This window comes from Eulemur rufifrons, chromosome 2, assembly GCF_041146395.1.
Source record: "Eulemur rufifrons isolate Redbay chromosome 2, OSU_ERuf_1, whole genome shotgun sequence".
In the NCBI taxonomy this organism is placed as follows: Eukaryota; Metazoa; Chordata; class Mammalia; order Primates; family Lemuridae; genus Eulemur; species Eulemur rufifrons.
This window is the reverse complement of record NC_090984.1, coordinates 57,295,442-57,316,162: the sequence shown is the minus strand read 5'-3', so window position 1 is coordinate 57,316,162 and position 20,721 is coordinate 57,295,442. Positions and strand designations below refer to the sequence as shown.

The window sequence follows — 20,721 nt, the reverse complement described above, 5'->3', positions numbered from 1 at the left end:
TCTACACTTCGTGTTTGCTTTTCATTTACTTGTAAACCTGGCTCACATAGAATAGAAACCTTTTATATTTTATTCATTTCTTCTTAAATCAATGTCTCCTCTTTTTAGCTCCAAAATATTTGTTCCATTTGTAATCATTAAATATTTGCATGGTTTTCTTTGCCATATAAAAATAATGACTAATTGTTTATGAAATTATTGGGATAAAAAATAATTGTCATACACATTAAGTGGTGTAGAAATTTATAACTTCTGGTCTTGAAACATTTTATTGGCTAATAATATCAAATTTTCCTGATTGTCTTTCTATGATTTTCCCCAAATTTCACTTCTGATTCTAACTAAATCTTAATAAAAAGCTTGGTATTAACTGTATCTGAGTGTGGGTGAGCAAATTCAGATTTAAAAGCCTGACATGCTCAAAGCTATCTAGGCAATTATCCTCATTTTGTTTATTCCTCCACGTATGTAGACACCAAGAAATTCAGAGGGCATGAATATAGGTACATATCTGGATTAGAAGAGATTTGCCTTTTGAAAATCAGTGCCAAAGGTCAGTGTCTAACATTTGTTGTTAATGGGAAATATGCCTAGGATGTGAGATTTCAGCAAACACCATCACTGAAGTCTTCAATAATGTACAAGGACACCACATTCCAAGGCTGACTTCACTCCTCCTTGATATTCTTCGAATCCTCAGAACAGGGGTTCCTTATGAAGAACAGACTAGATCAGAACAAAGTCCTTGAAAAGAGACTTCATAGTCGATACTGAAAACACTAACTAAACTGAAAAGCTTTGTGAAAGGTTTAATTAAAGAGATTAATTTCCAAGAATACTCAAGATGAATCTGAATTTCTTGAACTGTACATAAAAAAACTCTTCCTGAAACTTACAGCCTTAACAAACAGTCTCCTCATTGCCACCTTAATGTCCTTATTTCTAAATGTGTAGATGACAGGATTCATAAAAGGAGTGATAAGGGCATCAAAGATAGCTAAAAATTTATCTATGGGTAAGGTAGGGAATGGCCACACATAGACAATAATGCAAGGACCAAAGAAGAAAACCACAACAGTGATGTGAGCTGAGAGGGTAGAGAGGGCCTTGGGTGAACCACCTGAAGAGCGTTTACGAATTGTGACCAGGATGAAGGTGTAAGACAAAATCAAGACGAAGAAGGTGCCCGTGGAGATGAAACCACTGTTGGCAGTGACCAGAAACTCCAGTCTATATGTGTCTATACACGCAAGTTTGATGAAACGAGGAAAATCACAATAAAAGCTATCCATTTTGTTGGGACCACAAAAGGGTAAGTTTACAACAAAAGCCAGTTGGGCCACAGAGTGGATGAGTCCGATGGTCCAAGCAACAGCCGTAAGGGAAATGCACATTCTTAAGCGCATGATGGTCAGGTAGTGGAGGGGCTTACAGATAGCAACGTATCGATCATAGGCCATGACTATGAGCAGCACCATCTCTGTGCCCCCCACGGTGTGAATAAAGAACATCTGGGTAATGCACCCTTTCAAGGAGATGACTTTATGTTTTCTGAAAAGGTCATAAATCATTTTGGGGGTTGCAATGCTGGAAACACCAGTATCAATGAAGGAGAGATTTGCCAGCAGGAAGTACATTGGGGAATGTAAGTGGTGGTCTGAAATGATGGTGAGCACAATGAGAAGGTTTCCCAGCATACTTGCTGCATAAAATATTGTGAAAAACAGACAAAGGAGAATCTGAATCTCCCAAGAACTGGTGAGTCCCAGCAAGAAAAATTCAGACACCACCGAGTGATTTCCTCCATCCATCAAAATTTCTTGTACAAGGCTGACTTGAAGTTACCTGAAGGGTACAGCAGGAGGAAAACATAAATTTTAAGTTGAGAGAGACATCCTGGTTATAGAGTAATGACTCAGATGTCAGAAATTGAAGATACCTTGCCATTTTACACAGAATTTACATAGTACAAGATTCACAGAGAGCCGGCCCTAGAACTTTTCCCACACCCAGATCTTTGGTATCATTTAATCATGTAGCCTCAAATTTAGTTTGGGCTTTCGAGTATAATCAAGAAGGGAAAATGTATACAAAGGCATCTAAAATTTTAAGTAGAGCTATGTCAGGAAGTAGAGAGACATACTTCCTAATTTCTACATGGAAAAAAATGCCCCAGAATGGAAACCTGCTAAAATAGAGAAAAGTTATTTATTTTTGTCTGTATTATGTAGCCACCTTACTACATTCTATAGTTTTTTGCTGAAATGTCTTGGATTTTCTCAGTTTACAATCATGTCACCAGCAAAAAGAGATCACTTTTCACATCTTTAATTTTTATAGGTTTGATTAAGATAGTATTCATTTCATTACCCCCTTATTAACATGGAAGTCCTGCTACACTTTTCTGTTCATGGCTACCACCCTTTTCTATTAACACAATTGTCTACTGTCACTTTAAAATAAGAGGTCAACTATTTCCCCAATATATTTTATTTCCTTCCTGCTTTCCTCCAACACCAATTAAAATGAGACCTTTGAAATACTTTCCTCCACCTCTTATTTCCTCCTCTCCCAACTCAGTTCTTTTTTTTATCCTTCTGGAACTACTGTTGGTTTTACATATTATGCCTCCTGAATCTATCTTCCCTGTTTTGTTTCCTTTCATGATTTTCATTTCATTATCTTTATCCTATGTGTTTTTAGATACCCATTGCACCTTCCAGCCTCAAATTTGGATTTCAAAAATAATCATCTAGGCCAAGTTCAGTGGCACATGTCTGTAGTCCCAGCAACTCAAGAGGCTGAAGCAGCAAGATTGCTTGAACCAAGGAGTTACACGCAGCAGTCAACTATGATTGTTCCTGCGAATGACCACTGCACTCTAGCTTGGGCAAGATAGCTTGACCCAGTCTCTATTAAAAAAAAAAAAAAAAAAAAAAAAAAAAACAGAGAAAAAGAAAAATCATCTTCTTTAAATTCATCTTCTGAATTGTTCAACTCCAGAGGATCTTGTATATGTTGCACGTGAATCTCCTTACATACTATTGTTATGTTCTATTGAAATTAGTATATGCTTTTTCCAATAGCCATGCGTCAAATATCAACCTGATAATACATATATTTAATATGGGTGCAATGAATAAAACTTACAGTATTTAACAGGATCATTCAGAAATCATCTATATCAACCATCTTATTCCAAGATTCATTCAATAATATCCAGTCTAGTCTAATTTTTTTTACTCTCTAATCTCTCCAGGGATGTAAATGTCACCTAAACACAGTGGTAGACTCTTTGCTAAATGAGAATCATAACTTGATTTCCACAATAGAAATGTGCCTAAAAATCTGTAAAATAAATAAATATCATGGGCATTGGGGTTTGAAGTAAACTATAATTCTCAGTAACAATATTTGTATGTATTGCCTTGTGATGAAGTGATTAAAGAAAAGCTATATTGATGAGTTTGATATTTTTTAAGGACACAAACCTAGAATTGAACTCATCTCAAACATTTTCTGTCACAATGAAGGCTGACCTTGAAGACAAGTAAAATTTTCTCAAATGCTTTCACTAACCATTACTAAAATCCTATAACACAGGAAAACTGATCTCTCCCCATTTCTCCACAGGGCATGGTAGCTCATGCCTGTAATCTCAGCACTTTGGGAAGAGGTCAGGAGTTCAAGACTAGCCTGAGCAACATAGCAAGACCCTGTCTCTGTGACCAAAAAAAAAAAAAAAAAATTGTTTTAATTAGCCAGGTATGGAAGTGCACGCCTATTGTCCCAGTTATTTGGGAGACTGAGGCAGAAGGGTCACATGAGCCCAGGAGTTTGAGGATGTAGTGAGCTATTATTGGGCCACTGAACTTCAGCGTGGGTGACAGAGTGAGACCCTGTCTCTTAAAAAATAATAAAAAATAAAATACCTATTCACCTCTCTTTAGTCTTCTGGTATCCAGAATAGACAAACTTTTTATTATGAATGGCATTTTCCTTCTCAACACTTATTAACATATTATTAGTTCTTGTCTGACCCTCTTCACTATCTACACATAATGTTCTTAATGTGCTAATGAATCTTGGTTTTAAAACTTTAAAAAGGGTCTATCTAATTATAAATACAATCCAATTATTTCCTGAATCTTGTAGGTCATACTTCTGTTAATTCTGATCTCATATTGATGCTATAAAATATTAATATTATGATATAGTGGTATTATATCCTCTGGAAATCAAAACACTGTATGTTAGAGTATCATTAGTCCTGATTATTGGTCCTACACTTTATAAACTCGTCTGAATTGAAAATGTGTTTATTCTTTCACCTAATTGCACTAAGACAATTTCTTCAACTTCTGTTCTACTATCAATGCTGCTTTTTTATCTTTTTTTATTAATCATTTCCTCCAGGAAAAAAAATTTATAATATTAATTTGCTTTTCTCCTTAAAGCTTAAAGCCTCTAAAAACCTTTTATAGGTCTTGTTATAAAATATCCAGTGAAGAATATAGGAAAGACAACAATATGATCCACTATTTATGGATTAGAAAATAAGGACTCGAAAAGGTTAAATGAATTGCCTGATTTTGCACAGCCAAGTATCAAATTCAAACCCAATTCTTGCACATGCTTAAAAAAATGCAAGTGAGTAAAAAAAAGTATAATATCTGAAGAAAATTTCAAAATTTTTAAAGTTGCTATCTTTCTATAAAGGGACTATGGGTGGGTTTTTTTTTTTCTGTTTTTCTAAACTTTATTTCTGAATTTTCTTTTGTGCACATGTATTTTCCCCTTTAAAGAAAAATATAAAGAGCAAGTTGACTCCACATTTCAGGCAATCTTCACTACAGTGCTCTGTAAGTCAAAGATAATTATCAGGAGAATGAGGAAGTATCTTTTACTATCATGGCATGTGATAGAATTTCATGGAAGACATAGAGGACCTTGCTACCTACCACCTCATCTCCAGCTTGTCTACCCTCTTTTGTCATACTGTCATCTGCTCCTACTACCTTCATAGTTTCCTAGGCTGTCCAAAGATTTCCACTACGTCATTCTCTCACAGATCTATTCTCCTCTAAGTTCCCAGGCTTCAGAATTATTCTTTCCACATACTTTTCAATTAACCCATTTATTAATACATGTTGAGCCAGTTCTCCATGAGAATTTAGGAGGAAATCAGTGCAGTTGCCTGGGTTTATATAAATTCTGATCATATTTTTATTTTAGTTATATATGCTCCTGACTGTGCTATGCTTCCTGATTATTCCAGGGTGCTACAACTCTCAGCTCTCACCTTGCCCTCCTTACACTCCAGAAAAAGGGACATCAACAACTTAGCACTCAACTTCTAAAATGTTGCCTACACCTGATGTTAGTTACTTATGGCAGAGTTTTACATGAGAATTGAAGTTTACTCTATTCCACTGTCTTAATCTGTATTGCATTAAAAAAAAAACACAGATGAATCTTCTCTGAGCCCTAGAAATAATTCATACTCTATGAAAATATCATTAATTTTGTTTACAAAGAAAATCAGTAGGACCCAAAACTCTCTCTTACCTGAGTTAGATCAAAGAATCTAATCTACTCTCCTCAGATGGTAGATCAGTTCCCTCCAAATTTTGTGAAAAGACAAAAAGCTTCAATCATTTGATAGCTACAATTTCTAAAGAGACAAATGAGAATTAGTTTGAGTGATGCCAAACACCAAATGACAGATATTGGAAGTTTATAAAACACATAAACTGAAAACATCACTTAGGTATTTATCCACCATGAAAAGCTAAAAGAAAACACAGAATAGAGGAGTAGGAAGAAATAAAGAATAGAAAGGAAGAAAATATCATACTGTTTCCCCCTTCTGGAACATTCTCTTTTTGTCAAAATCCTACCCTTCATTCAAAATCCAACTTACTGTCATCTTCTCAAAAAAAATAAAAAATAAAAACTTCCCTGATACTGTTAGCAAAAGCCATAGCTTGCTTGTCTTGATACTCTTCTTCATGCCTTGCCCAGAATGTATATATAACAAATATCTCAAATAGGGATTAAATTATATATTAAAGTAAGAGGAGAAATATTTACTGAGCAATAGTCAGAGACAGATCAAATATTCAAGAATAGGTTGGATTTATATCTAGTCTGCTAAATTGTAAACCATTTGTTTTACATATGTTTTACAGGATAGTACTTGAAGTGGGAGCATTTTTCTAGGTTCAGAAGATGATAATTTCACATTCCAACTGAGATTGTAATCTTTTCAAAAACAAAGAGTCCTGCATTGTTTTCCTCAAGTAAAAAAGGTTCTAATTAGCAACCTTGAATATTAGTGACCAAATGATGGTACTGAGTCTTGGGAATAGTCAGTCCTTCCTTGATTGGATTTTCCTGGGAATTATCCCTCAGAGTCTACACCGATTTTCACCCAGGGAATAAAAAGGCCAAAAGAACAGAAGATTAATGTACAGATTTAGCCAGAATTTCCCTAAAAATCAATTAATGTACAGAAATATTTTTGTGTAAAGTTAGTCAATAGAAGTAACTGACTGAGAAGTCCAACACTTTAAAATACTTGGAAAGAAGAGCTAGAAGGTAAAAGAGTAACTGTATTCTAGTATTAACTAGAGATTTCATGACAGAAACACCCTCTTCAATGAGGACAAGGTTATCACAGGAAATGAGAAGCCACAGAACATAAATCTATTTTTTACTTTACCAATTTTGATTTTCTAATGTTTTGAAGCCCAAAACCCAGGACCTTAAACTGCAGAAATTTTTTATCAAAGAGCATTGTCAAGTCATAAAGCATTAATTACTGGAGTATAAGTGGAATTACATCAGACAGTTTTCAAATAAATATACCTTTTCCAGAAAAACCTTTCTTGACCATATTTAAGAAGAGTTTCATATACTTTTCTTTCACAGTCCCATGATCCTTCCCTCTCTTTCTATTCTTGCCACCATCCTTCAGATATTATTGCTTCATATTATCTCTTACAAAGAACTACAATTGCTCAGTGCCCACACCAACACCACACACTGCCATAACCTGATCAGTAAGGCAAGCAAGCAGCATTGCACAATGCACATGGTCAATATCTAATAAAAATTTGTTTTGAAAATCTATTTGACTAATTTTTTCCCATCTAGGTTAGAATACTTTTTATAATCAATAAATGTAACCAAATGGTTGACCCCTCATAAACACAGCCTCTACCAAAGAGCAGCTATTATAAGAATTCAATGAAGTAAAGCCATTGTCTGAGTTTTACATATTTGTATATAATGTCAAAATTGACTTTAAAAATCCATCTATATGCTATTTACAAGACCCATACCTAAAAACATAAAGATACAGAAAGGCTGAAAGTAAAATAACAGGAAAATGATCATAATGATAAATTTCAATTCACCAGGAACATTCTAAATGTATATAATTAATATAATAGCCTCAAAATAATAAAAAGAAAAAGTGATTAAATACAGCATCTTTCCAACATAATAGAAAACTTCAATACATTTCTTATACCACTTATAAGTCAAGCAAACAAAAAACAGCAATGCTATGGATTTGAACAATCATGAGGAATATTAATGAGTAAATAAACAATCATGGTCTCATTGAAACATAGAACTCTATTTCCCACAATTACAGAATATACATTTTTTAAAACACATGTGAAGCAATTACAAAAACTTACCAATACCTTGTATCAGGTAGTTAAAAAGAGAGAGAGAGAGAGAGAGAGAGAGAAAAGAAAAAGAAAAACCTACCAAGTAAGAGAACATAAGTCTTAACATTTTCAAAGACTATGACCTCAGTCTCTGACTACAACACTCTCAACTTAACAAGTTTATAAAAGAGATATATTTTTTAAATTCCCATACATTTGGAAACTCTGAAATCTCTAAATAATTTTTGTTTTAGTGAAAGATTTTTGGAAGTTTTAAAATAATTAAAACAATGCGTGGGGTACGGAAGCTTATGTGTACTTCAATGAAAATGCACATATGAGAAAACAAGAAAGCCAAAAAATTAAGTACTATCTAACTTTCTAACATAAGAAGTTAGAAAAATAACGCAATAAATTCAAAGAAAGTAGATAGATAGATTCTAGTTATCAGCCCTTTATCAGATGTGTAACGTGAATATTTTCTCTCATTCTGTAGGTTGTCTGTTTGCTCTCGTGATAGTTTCTTTGGCTGTTCAGAAGCTTTTTAATTTGATCAGTCCCCATTTACTTATTTTTGTTGTTGCTGTGATTGCCTTTGGGGTCTTCTTCATAAATTCTTTGCCTAGGCCAATGTCTATAAGAGTTTTTCCCACATTTTCTTCTAGAATTCTTATAGTTTCACGCCTTAGGTTTAAGTCTATTATCCACCGTGAGTTGATTTTTGTGAGAGGTGAAAGGTGTAGATCCTGTTTCAGTCTTCTACATGTGGCTCTCCAGTTTTCCCAGCACCATTTATCTATATAGAACTCAGGAAAATCAGCAAGAAAAAATCAAACAGCTCTATTAAAAACTGGGCAAAGGACATGAACAGAAACTTTTCAAAAGAAGATAGACTAATGGCCAACAAACATACAAAAAAATGCTCAACATCTCTAATCATCAGGGAAATGCAAATCAAAACCACAATGAAACATCACTTATCTCCAGTGAGAATGGGCTTTATCAAAAAGTCCCAAAACAATAAATGTTGGCATGGATGTGGAGAGATAGGAACACTCGTACACTGCTGGTGGGACTGCAAGCTAGTGCAACCTCTGTGGAAAGTAATATGGAGATACCTCAGAGATACAGATAGAACTACCATTAGATCCAGCAATCCCATTATTGGGCATCTACCCAAAGGAAAAAAAACATTCTATAAAAAAGACATCTGGCCGGGCGCATTGCTCACGCCTGTAATCCTAGCACTATGGGAGGCTGAGGCGGGTGGATAGCTTGAGGTCAGGAGTTCGAGACCAGCCTGAGCAAGAGCCAGACCCATCTCTACTAAAAATAGAAAGAAATTATCTGGCCAACTAAAAATATATATAGAAAAAATTAGCCAGGCATGTGGTGCATGCCTGTAGTTCCAGCTACTCGGGAGGCTGAGGCAGAAGAATCGCTTAAGCCCAGGAGTTCGAGGTTGCTGTGAGCTAGGCTGACGCCACGGCTCTCACTCTAGCCCAGGCAATAGAGCGAGACTCTGTATCAAAAAAGAAAGAAAAAGACATCTGCACTTGAGTGTTTACAGCAGCACAATTCACAATTGCAAAGATGTGGAAACAACTCAAGTGCCCATCAATACATGAGTGGATTAATAAAATGTGGTATATGTATACTGTGGAGTTCTACTCAGCCACAAAAAACAATGGTGATCTAGCACCTCTTGTATTATCCTGGATAGAGCTGGAACCCATTCTACTAAGTGAAGTATCACAAGAATAGAAAAAGAAGCACCATATATACTCACCATCAAATTGGTATTAACTGGTCAACACTTAGGTGCACATATACTAATAACATTCATCGGGTATTGGGCAGATGGGAGGGGAAGAAGAGGATGGATATATACACACCTAATGGCTGCAGTGCACACCATCTGGGGGATGGACGCTTGAAGCTCTGACTCAGGTGGGGCAAAGGCAATATATGTAACCTAAACATTTGTACCCCCATAATATGCTGAAATAAAAAAAAATTTAAAAAAAAAAAAGAGTTCCTCTTTCTGCACATTCTCAGTGGCATTTGTTGTTTTCTGTCTTTTTGATAATAGCCATTCTAACCAGTGTGAGATGATATCTCATTTTGTGGTTTTGATTTCCCTGATGATTAATGATGTTGAGCATTTTTTGTACATTTATTTGATCATTTATATGTCTTCTTTTGAGAAATGTCTGTTCAGACCATTTGCCTATTTTTTAATCAAATTATGTGTTGTTGTTGCTTTTGATTTTTTTTTTTTCACTTTTATTTTGTTTTCTTTGCTCTTGTTTGAGTCTTTTGTTGGAGAAATAGTTTGCAAACATTTTCTCTCATTCTGTGGGTTGCCTCTTCACTTGATTAATTACTTTGCTGCACAGAAACTTTTTAGCTTGATATAATCCTATTTGTCTATCTTTGCTTTTGTTGCCTGTGCTTTTGAGATCTCATTCCCAAAATCATTTCCCAGGTTGGGGGCAATAGCTCACGCCTGTAATCCCAGCACTTTGGGAGGCTGAGGTGGGAGGATCACTTGAGGCCAGGCCTTTGAGATGAGCTTGGACAATATGACAAGACTCCGTCTCTACAAAAAATTAGCCTGGTGTGGTAGTATGTGCCTGTAGTCCCAGCTACTCAGTAGGCCGAGCCAGGGGGATTGCTTGAGCCCAGGACTTTGAGGTTGCAATGAGCTATGAGGATGCCACTACACTCTAGTCTGGGTGACAAAGTAAGACCCTGTCTCAAAAAAAAAAAGTCTTTTTTTCAGATCGATCTCCTGAAGCATTTCTCCTGTGTTTTTTCCCAGTTGTTTTATCATTTTGGGTTTTACATTTAGGTCTTTGATCCTTTCGAGTTGATTGTTGTATACGGTGAGAAGTAGGAGCCTAGTTTCATTTTTCTGCATATGGATATCCAGTTTTCCCAGCACCACTTATTGAAGAGACTCTCCCCACTGAATATTCTTGGCACCTTTGTCAAAAATCAGTTGGCTGTAAATACACAGATTGATTTCTGGTTTCTCTATTTTGTTCCATTGGTCTATGTAGTTGCTTTTAAGCCAACACCATGCTGTTTTAGTTACCGTAGCTTCATAGCATATATTGAAGCCAGGTAGTGTGATGTTTACAGCTTTGTTCTTTTTTGCTCAGGATTACTTTGGCTATTTAGGGCCTGGTTCCATACAAACTTCTGGTTCCAAAGAAATTTTAGGATTGTTTTTTCTATATATGTGAAGAATGTCATTGGTATTTTGATAGGGATTGCATTGAATCTGTAGATTGCTTTTGGTAGTATGATCATTTTCACAGTACTAATTTGTCCAATCTGTGAACATGGAACGTCTTTCCATTTTTGTATCCTCTTCCATTTTTTTTCATCAGTGTTTTATAGTTTTCCTTGTAGAGATCTTTCAACTCCTAGGTTAAATTTATTCCTTGGGGGGGGGGAGGTGTGGTGTGTGTTTGGTAGCTATTGCAAGTGGGATTAATTTCCTGATTTCTTTTTTTGCTAGTTCATTGTTGATGTGAAAAATGCTACTGATTTTCATATGTTGATTTTGTATCCTGCAACTGTACTAAATTCATTTATTAGTTTCAAGAGTATTTTTGTGGACCTTTTAGGGTTTTCTCTATACAAGATTGTATCATCTTCTAACATGGACAATTTGATTCCTCCTTCCCAGTGTGGATGCCTTTTATTTATTTCTCTTGACTAGTTTTGCCCTTTCAAGGACTTCCAATACTATGTTGGATAAGAGTAGTGGGAGTGGGCTTCTTTGCCTTGTTCAGGTTCTTAGAGGAAAATTTTGGTAAGCTTTTTCCCATTCAGTATAATGTTAGCTGTGGGTTTGTTAATATATGCCCTTTATTGTGTTGACATCTACTCCTTTATAACTAGTTTGTTGGGAGTTTTTACCATGAAGGGATGTTGAATTTTACCAAATCCTTCTGCTGTGTCTATTGATGATCCTATGGCTTTTGTTCTTCATTCTATGAATGTGATGGATTGGGTTTATTGATTTGGATATCTTGGATCATCCTTGCCTCCCTGGGATAAATCCCACTTAGTCATGCTGATCTTTTTAATATGCTGCTGGAATTAGTTTGCTAGTAGTTTGTTGAGGATTTTTGCATATATGTTTGTCAGGGATACTGGCCTGTAGTAGTTGTGTCCTCTGGATTTGCTATCAGGGTGATGTTGGCCTCATAGAATGAATTTAGAAGAATTCCCTTCTCTTCAATATTCTGGAAGATTTTAAGAATTGGTATTAGTTATTTTTAAATGTTTGGTAGAATTCATCAGGGAAGCCACCAGGTCTTGGGCTTTTCTTTGAAGGGGGACTTTTTATTACTAATTCAACCCCATTACTCATAATTGGTCTGTTCAGGTTTCCTATTTCTTCTTGGTTCATTCTTGGTAAGTTGTGCATGTCTAGAATTTATCCATTTCTGCTAGGTTTTCACATTTGTTGGCATATAGTTTTTCATAATAATCTCTAATGATTTTTTTGTATTTCTGTGGAATCAGTGGTAATGTCTCCTTTATCATTTCTGATTTTATTTGGATATTTATCTTTTTTCTTGGTTAGCCCAGCTAATGATTTGTCAATTTTGTTCATCTTTTCAAAAAACCAAGTTTTGTTTCTTTGATATTTTGTACTTTTTTGTCTCAATTTTATTTATTTCAACTCTGACCTTTATTATTTCTTTCCTTCTACTAATTTTGGGCTTGGTGAGTTCTTGCTTTTCTAGTTCCTTGAGATGCATTGTTAGGTTGTATATTTGAAATCCACTTTCAATGTAGGCATTTATTGCTGTAAACATACCTCTTGATACTGTTATTACTGAAACCCATAGTTGTTGGTATATTAAGTTTATATTTTCATTTGTTTCCAGAAATTTCCTTTTTAATTTCTTCATTAACTCTTTGGTTGTTCAAGAGCATGTTGTTTAATTTAATTTCCATATATTTGCACACTTTTGAAAGTTTCTCCTGTTATTGATTTCTAGTTGTCTTCCAGTGTGGTCAGAAAAGACATTTGAGGCCAGGCGCGGTGGCTCACGCCTGTAATCCTAGCACTCTGGGAGGCCGAGGCGGGTGGATCGCTCGAGGTCAGGAGTTCGAGACCAGCCTGAGCAAGAGCGAGACCCCGTCTCTACTAAAAATAGAAAGACATTATATGGACAACTAAAAATCTATACAGAAAAAATTAGCCGGGCATAGTGGCGCATGCCTGTAGTCCCAGCTACTCGGGAGGCTGAGGCAGTAGGATTGCTTAAACCCAGGAGTTTGAGGTTGCTGTGAGCTAAGCTGACGCCACGGCACTCACTCTAGCCCGGGCAACAAAGTGAGACTCTGTCTCAACAAAGAAAAAAAAAAAAAAAAGAAAAGACATTTGATATGATTTAAATTCTTTTAAATTTTGTTGAGACTTGTTTTGTGGCTTAAAATGTGGTCTACCTTTCAGAATGTCCTATGTGCTGATGAGAAGAATGTGTTCTGCAGCTGTTGCATGAAATATTCTATAAATATCTGTTAGGTAAAATTGGCCTAAAGTGCACCTTAAATCCAATGTTACTTTGCTGATTTTCTGTCTTGATGATTTGTCCAATGCTGAGAGTAGAGTGTTAAGGTCTCCAGTTATTGTGTTGGAGTCTATCTCTCTCTTTAGATCAAATAATATCTGCTTTATATATCTGGGTGCTCCAGTGTTGAGTTCATATATATTTACAATTGTTGTATCCACTGGCTACATTGATCCCTTTATCATTATATAATGACCTTCTTTGTTTCTTTTTTAAAGTTTTTGACTTAAAGTCTGTTTTATCTGATACAACTATAGCTACTCCTGTTCACTTTTGGTTTTCATCGCATAGAATATCTTTTCTATCCCTGCACTCTCAGTCTACATATGTCTTTACAGGTGTTTGAGTTTCTTATAGGCAGCATCTAGAGTTGGGTCTTGTTTTTCTTATCTATTCAGCCAGTCTATATCTTTTAAGTGGGGAATGTAATCCACTTTTCTATTCAAGGTTATTATTGAAAAGTGAGGACTTACTCCTGTCATTTTGTTGTTTTTTTTTTTTGTTGTTGTTGTTGTTTGGTTTGAAAAAAACCAAAGAAAAAAATCCTTTGGTTTTTTTCTTCCTCTTTTATTGTTTATCATTAGGATTTGATTATTTTCTGTACTGATAAGGTGTGAATCTTTTCTCTTCCTTCTTTGTATATGTGCTTTGCCAGTAAGGGTTTTTTATTATTATTATTATTTTATTTTTTTAATTAGTTGCCTAGCCAAATTTCTATTTTTTTTTTTTTTTTTAGTAGAGACAAGATCTCATTCTTGCTCAGGCTGGTCTTGAACTCCTGAGCTCAAGCAATCCTCCTGCCTTGGCCTCCCAGAGTGCTAGGATTACAAGTGTGAGCCATCATGCCCAGCCACCAGTGAGGTTTATACTTTGCATGTCTTCATAATGATAATTGTTACCTTTTCACTTCCAAATGCAGTATGCCCTGCAGCATTTCTTGCAAGGTTGCTTTAGCAGTGACAAATTCCCTGTTTTTGCTTGTCTGAGAATGACTTTATTTCTCCTTCATTTCTGTAGGATAGCTTTGCTGGATGTGGTATTCTTGGCTAGCAATTTTTTTTTCTTTCAGCACTTGAATATATTATCCTACTCTCTCCTGGCCTATAGGGTTTCTGCTGACAAATCTACTATTACTCTATTGGGAATTCCCTTTTATGTGATTTGATGCATTATATGTTATTTGCTGCATTTCTCTTTCTATTTTTACTATTCTGTCTTTGTCTTTGACTTTTGAAATTTTGACTATAACGTGCATCGTGCAGCCACTTTTTGGTTGAATCCATTTGGAGACCTTTGATCTTCCTGGATGTGGATGCCTATATCTCTCCCCAAAACTACTTAGGAAGTTTTCAGTTATTATTTCATTAAATAGGTTTTCTATGCCTTTCTCCATCTTTTTTTTTCCTGAAATTCCCATAATGTGAATATTTGTTCACTTAATAATGTCTCATATGTCTTGTAGAGTTTCTTTACTCTTTTTCATTCTTATTCCTTTTTTTTCTCTCACTGGACAATCTCAAATGACCTATCTTCAAGTTCAGAGACTCATTTTCCTGCTTGATAAGTCTACTATTGAAGCTCTTGTTGTATTTCATTTATTTAATTCTTCAGCTGCAGGATTTCTGTTTGGTTTTTTTTTTATGATACCTATCTCCTTATTGAATTTCTCATTTCTGACTTTGTTGAACCATCTATCTGTATTTTCTTGTGTCTTGTTGAGTTTCTTTATGATTATTATTTTGAATTCCTTTTTCTGCAACTAATTGAGTTCCTTTTCATCGTGGTCTATTACTAGAGAGTTATAATCCTTCAGTGGTATCATATTTCCTTGCTTTTTCCTGTTCCTTGTGTCCCTGCATCGACGTCTGTGCATTTGGTGGAAAAATCGCCTCTTCCAAACTTTCTAGAGTGACTCATATAAAAAAAGATTGCACCTGTATTTGGACCTTAGTATGTTTTTGGAAAGAGTGTGGTGACTCTGTTTCCAGATAGATGCAGTGGTATAGTCTTCATGCAGCTTCTTCAGCTGCATTCAATGACAGTGATAACTGTGGGCACCTCAGTAGCCTAGGCTGTAGAAGTTTGTTGTAGGTTGTTTATGTCCTTGGTGACAAGGGCTTTTGGGTCCCTCCTATTCTCATTTTCCCCACAATGGGGAGATTTAGCCAAGGAGATTTCTCTTGGTGTCAGGTCTGATGTGGCCAAAAAGCAACAGCAGCAGTGCTGGGTTCCAGGTGCAGGTGTTCAGAGGGGCTGTCAGGTCAGAGTCCTAGGGTCAGGATCTCATGAACCTATTACAGCATCAGGGTCTTGAGGTGCAGGTTTTCTCTCTGTGACAGCATTGGATGTAGGTTGCCCACAGAGTGAGGATCTTTGACTCTGAGTTACCTTCCTAGCAGCTTGGACCCAGGGGGCAATGTTGTAGCTGTGATTCTACCCCTGTAAGGTAGAGCACAGCACTGGCCTGACTTTGGGAAAGAATGGGTGCTTTGGAATTTGAGGCCTGGGAAGTTGGCCATGGCCACAACTCAGGAACCTGAGCTAATAGGCTCAGGGACAACTCAGGTCACTGGTGATAAGATACCATGTAGCGGTAACCCTAGACCCTGGGATGGGGGTGTTCAGCAGAATCCTAGACTCTGTGAGGCCAGGTGCAGCAGCAGCAGGTTCCCCAGAATGGCTAAGCACAGCATTATTTGGGCCCCAGGGAACAGGCAGAAGCACAGCAATGACCCCACTCTCCAGGAAGAGAAGTGTCTCAGCAGTTCAGATTCTAGCATGCTAGCCCAGCTCCAGGGAAGCAAGGTACTAGAGTTGTTTGGCCTGTAGGATGGAGTGTCTCAGCTCAGCCACTGCTCTGTGTGCCTGGGATCCAGGGTACTTACTACATGAGCTCAGCCCTGGGGTGCAATAGCTGCCCAAGGCACTTGTTCCCCAGGGGGGCAGTATGCCGCTTCAGCTCAGGTCCATCAAGCATGACTGTTCTGGGCTGCCTAGGCACCATTTCCCTGGGATGCAGGGCTCTGCCAAGGAAATGTTTCCTCAGGAGGCAGTGCACAGTTTCAGCTCAGGCCACTAGGGACAAAGTGCAGCCGTGGCTGAGAGAGGTAGATGGACTGATTCTGCCAAAGCAGTTTTCTCAGGAGAGCATGCACAGCTTCAGCTCCAGCCTGAGGCAGCACGGAGAAGGGTGGGTGGAGCCACTCCACTGATGCTTGGACCCATAGGGAAGGGCATAACAGTTGCTCCTAGCTCAACTTGGGGATGTCAGCTACCAGGCAGGTAGTTTGGAGCAGTTTAGCCTCAGGGATGACAGAGTACCATGGCTACTCACTCCCAGGGAAAGACACACTCCAACAGTAGTTCTAGTCCCAAGGTGGCATAGCATACAAGCCACAGGGGTGAGACACAGTGCCAGCTCCTTCTCTTGGGGGAGCATAGCTGTGTGGACTCCAGGCAGTTCTCTCAGCTGGTCTTAATGCCTCTGAGGGCTGCAAGGGACTCTAGTGGTGAGGACTGTAGGTGTCCAAGGTGTTCATGGGGGCTGCTGGGATCATCTTGCCTACCTTTTCACCATAGGAAGAAGTTTCTCCTCATTCTCAGCTTATCCTGGCTGGGAGATGGGGTGGTGGAGTGCCAATGTTTCCTTCCATTCTCTATGTCTTGAGTTTCAAGGTTTCAGTTACTCCTTTGATGTACTCCAGTGCTCCCCTTGAGTTACTTTTATTAAAATGTAGTTATTTATGTATTATTTTGGCTCTCTTTGTGGAAGACATGAGCTCTATGGGCTTCTAGTCAGCCACCCTGCAATGTCACTCTCTCCATGAGGGAACTTCTGTATATAGGAAGTCTTTTCTTGGAGTTGACACTCAAGCTTAAACCTTAATGATAAGAAGAAGCCAGGCCTGCATATATCTGGGCAAAGCACTCTGCAGGTGGAGGGAAGAGCCAATGGTCTCAGGAGGCCACAAGCTTGTTATATTAAAGTAACAGAAAATCCAAAATGGCTCAGAGCATCCAGCAGGAAAGAGAGTGGCATGAAAAAACAATCAGTGAGGTTGATAGGGTCAGATCTAGTTAGGCTTTGTGGACCTTGGTTAGGCAATGAGGTAGAGTAGGTGGCTAACCTCCCCAATTATGCTGTGGTATCAACCTGCCCTTAGCCTCCAGAAGTTTTCATTAGCTCTGTCCATCCCAGAGCATGCAGTGACCTCAGAAGACTGGTCAGCCTGGGCTTCAGCCCCATCCATAACATTCACAAGTCTATGAATCCCATCTGCTCAAACACCTTCATCGAGTCTACCCACTTTACAATACCCTTTAGTTACTTGCAGTAATTTTTTGCTTCAGAGATCTGTTGTCCCTTCCTAAAATTGGATTATATACTTCTAACATCATTTTCTACAGTTCTTAACATAGGAATTAGAACATAGTGAGTATTCAATATATTTTTTTGATCAACTGGATTTCTATTTATATATAATTTTTGTAAGTTAATCAGCCTGGTAACTTCCTCTAGCACATCAAAAACACCATAGATAAGCAAAACAAGCTTCATAGAACTGTGACATAGCATGAAGAAGGCAGTTTGAACATAAGAGAAAGAAAGGGTAAAGAAAGTATAGAAAGTTGGCCAGGTGCAGTGGCTCAGGCCTGTAATCCTAGCACTTTGGGAGGCCAAGATGGTCAGAAGTTTGAGACCAGCCTAAGCAAGAGCAAGACCCCATGTATACAAAAAATAGAAAATTATCCAGGGTGGCAGGCACTTGTATTCCCAGCTACTTGGGAGGTTAAGGCAGGAGGATTGCTCAAGCCCAGGAATTTGAGGTTGCAGTGAGCTATGATACACTCTAGCCTGGGCAACAGAGACTCTGTCAAAAAAAAAAAAAAAGAAAGAAAAAGAAAGAAAGAATAGAAAATAAACTGAATTGTAGGCATTTTGAAGTCTCTATATTTAAGAAAGTATATCATTTTAAATAACTGAAGAATATGTACTCTAGTCCTGTTAGGAAAAAAAAAAAAGTTCTTGATCAAAGACTGATGAACAGAGTTAGAAAGAAAAGAAGCAATTTGTAGACAGCATAAAAGATCATCGAAACTGAGAGGTGGTTTTAATGTTTTATTGCATTTTACTCAACAAGAACTTATATAACACCATAGACCAAGAATTATTTAAAGCATTTTTTATAAATATTAGTCCAGTTACTCCTTAAAACCTTATAAGGAAGATATCTTCAGTTGTAAGGAACTGCCATTTTTTTTAAGTCAAAAGCAGTCAAACATTGGGAATTTCAGATAGTTCATCCCAGCTCCATTTTACAGATGACGGAATTTAGGCATAAGGAGGTTAAGCAATTTGAGTGAATAAAAAGCAAAGCTGAGATTTCAAAGCAGGCAGTCTGGCTCCAGAGTCTGTGCTTGTAACCATGTCACTGAAAAAGAAAAGAATTTACCTACCTCTGAGGAATGATTGCTAATTTCAGTGTAAGTAGGACAAGCACAAGCTGGGAAAGAATTATTAAATAGGTCATTGTCTTTGCCCCTTACTGGGCCTCCATTGTTCAAATCCCCGACAGTACAGGAATACAGCTTTTGAAAGAAATTGAGCAATTATAAGGCTTAATTCACAGTTACCATATGCACTAGCTGAAATGCTTAAGAAGCCATAACCTAGTGATCCAATTTCAGGCTAATGTTGTGATAAAATATAAAATTTTTTTTTAAATTTCAAAATAACTTTAACCCTTTACTTTTGTTTATTGAAGGGCATTATATATTGAAGGGTAATTTATAGATAATAATATTTCTTTAAAATCCCCTTTTTATCTTTCATCTGTTTTCTTCAGATGTCTGAAAAAAAAACTATCCCTAATAGTTGCAAATTTTCTTATGGTTCCAAAGCACTTTTATTCATATTCTTCATCACAAAACCCCAAAATTCAATCTGACAAGGGAGGATCATCCTCAGAATGCAGAGTAGGATATAATAGACCAGTCCAGAATTCTCTTTATCAGGAGAGGGGGACGGAGGGAAATGTGGAAACAGTTCTATATTAATACTTTTTATTCCAACACATTTTATAAGAAAGAGTTCCATATCCTCCTTGGTATGGTCAAAAAATACATTAAGAAAATCCTGCACATTAGTAATTAAACTAGTAAGCAAAGCATCTATGGTGCTATGTTTCACTGGATTTGTGTCTACAGCATAGGCCAGGGATTTTAGAGATGCCTGTCTTTCTTGATATCAAAATCACTTAAAACAGCTTCCAGACATTCAACATCTGGCTGAATATTCTCCTCATCGCCACCTTCATCTTTTTATTCCTAAAAGTATAGATGGCAGGGTTCAGAAATGGAGTAATTATTACATCAAAAATGGCAAGGAATTTATCCACAGGCACTGTGAGAAATGGCCATGAATACACAAAGATGCATGGACCAAAATATAAAACCACCACTGTGATGTGCGCTGACAGTGTAGAGAGGGCTTTGGACAAGCCACCTGAAGAATGTTGCCAAACGGTGACCAAGATGAAGATATAGGAGATAATCAAAATGAAAAAAGTCCCCAGAGAGATGAACCCACTGTTGGCAGTGACTATGAGCTCCAATCTGTAGATGACCGTACAGGCAAGCCTAATGAATCGAGGAAGATCACAGTAAAAGCTATCCACTTCATTGGGGCCACAGAGTGGTAGATTTACAACAAATACAAGTTGGATCAATGAATGGGTGATTCCAATGGTCCAGGCAGCCACCAAGAGGAAAGTACAAGTTCTGAAGTTCATGACGGTCAGGTAGTGGAGAGGCCTACATATAGCAACATATCGGTCAAGGGCCATGACAACGAGCAAAACCATCTCAGTTCCTCCAATAACATGAACGAAGAACATCTGCATAATGCAGCCTTGGAAAGAGATTACTTTTCTCTCCTTGAAAAGATCATAAATCATCTTGGGAACTGTAATGGAGGAAACCCACATGTCAATAAAGGAGAGATTGGCCAGCAGAAAATACATGGGGGAGTGCAAATGGGAGTCAGAGATCACTGTGAGCACAATGAGGAGATTTCCTAAAATACCTGCTACATAGAACACGGAGAAAACTAGAAAGAGGACAAGTTGCATCTCCAAAGAACTGGTAAGTCCCACCAACACAATCTCATGCACCACTGAATAATTTCCTCCCCCCATGGTCTCAGTCACTTTGGGCTCCAAATTTGCCTGAAAGAACAGGAGAAATAAGAAAGTAGAATTACTGGATGTATCATTCAGGGTTCCATTAGAGAGACAGAACCACTAAGAAATAATATGATAAGGATATGTTACAGGAAGTTGACTTTATGTAATCATAGAAGCTGATTCAGCAATTGATATGTCCATTCCTTTTGCTTCTGATGCTGTGGTTGAAGACCACAAGACAAGCAGTCAGGA

General features: G+C 37.3%; 2 protein-coding genes across 2 annotated transcripts; both read right to left on the bottom strand.

Annotated features, from left to right (window-relative positions):
* Positions 1 to 839: 839 nt before the first annotated feature.
* Positions 840 to 1,811, bottom strand: LOC138398100 (olfactory receptor 4F3/4F16/4F29-like). Its single transcript, XM_069492301.1, has one exon. It carries the CDS (start codon positions 1,809 to 1,811, stop codon positions 840 to 842), a length of 972 nt encoding a protein of 323 aa, XP_069348402.1.
* A 17,731-nt stretch (positions 1,812 to 19,542) lies between these two features.
* Positions 19,543 to 20,481, bottom strand: LOC138398093 (olfactory receptor 4F3/4F16/4F29-like). Its single transcript, XM_069492291.1, has one exon. The coding sequence runs from the start codon at positions 20,479 to 20,481 to the stop codon at positions 19,543 to 19,545; it is 939 nt and encodes a 312-aa protein (XP_069348392.1).
* Between the last annotated feature and the right edge of the window lie 240 nt (positions 20,482 to 20,721).

What these genes read in the sequence shown, in the direction of transcription:
- LOC138398100 (XM_069492301.1), bottom strand. Translation starts at nt 1,811, where the DNA reads ATGGATGGAGGAAATCACTCGGTGGTGTCTGAATTTTTCTTGCTGGGA.
- LOC138398093 (XM_069492291.1), bottom strand. Translation starts at nt 20,481, where the DNA reads ATGGGGGGAGGAAATTATTCAGTGGTGCATGAGATTGTGTTGGTGGGA.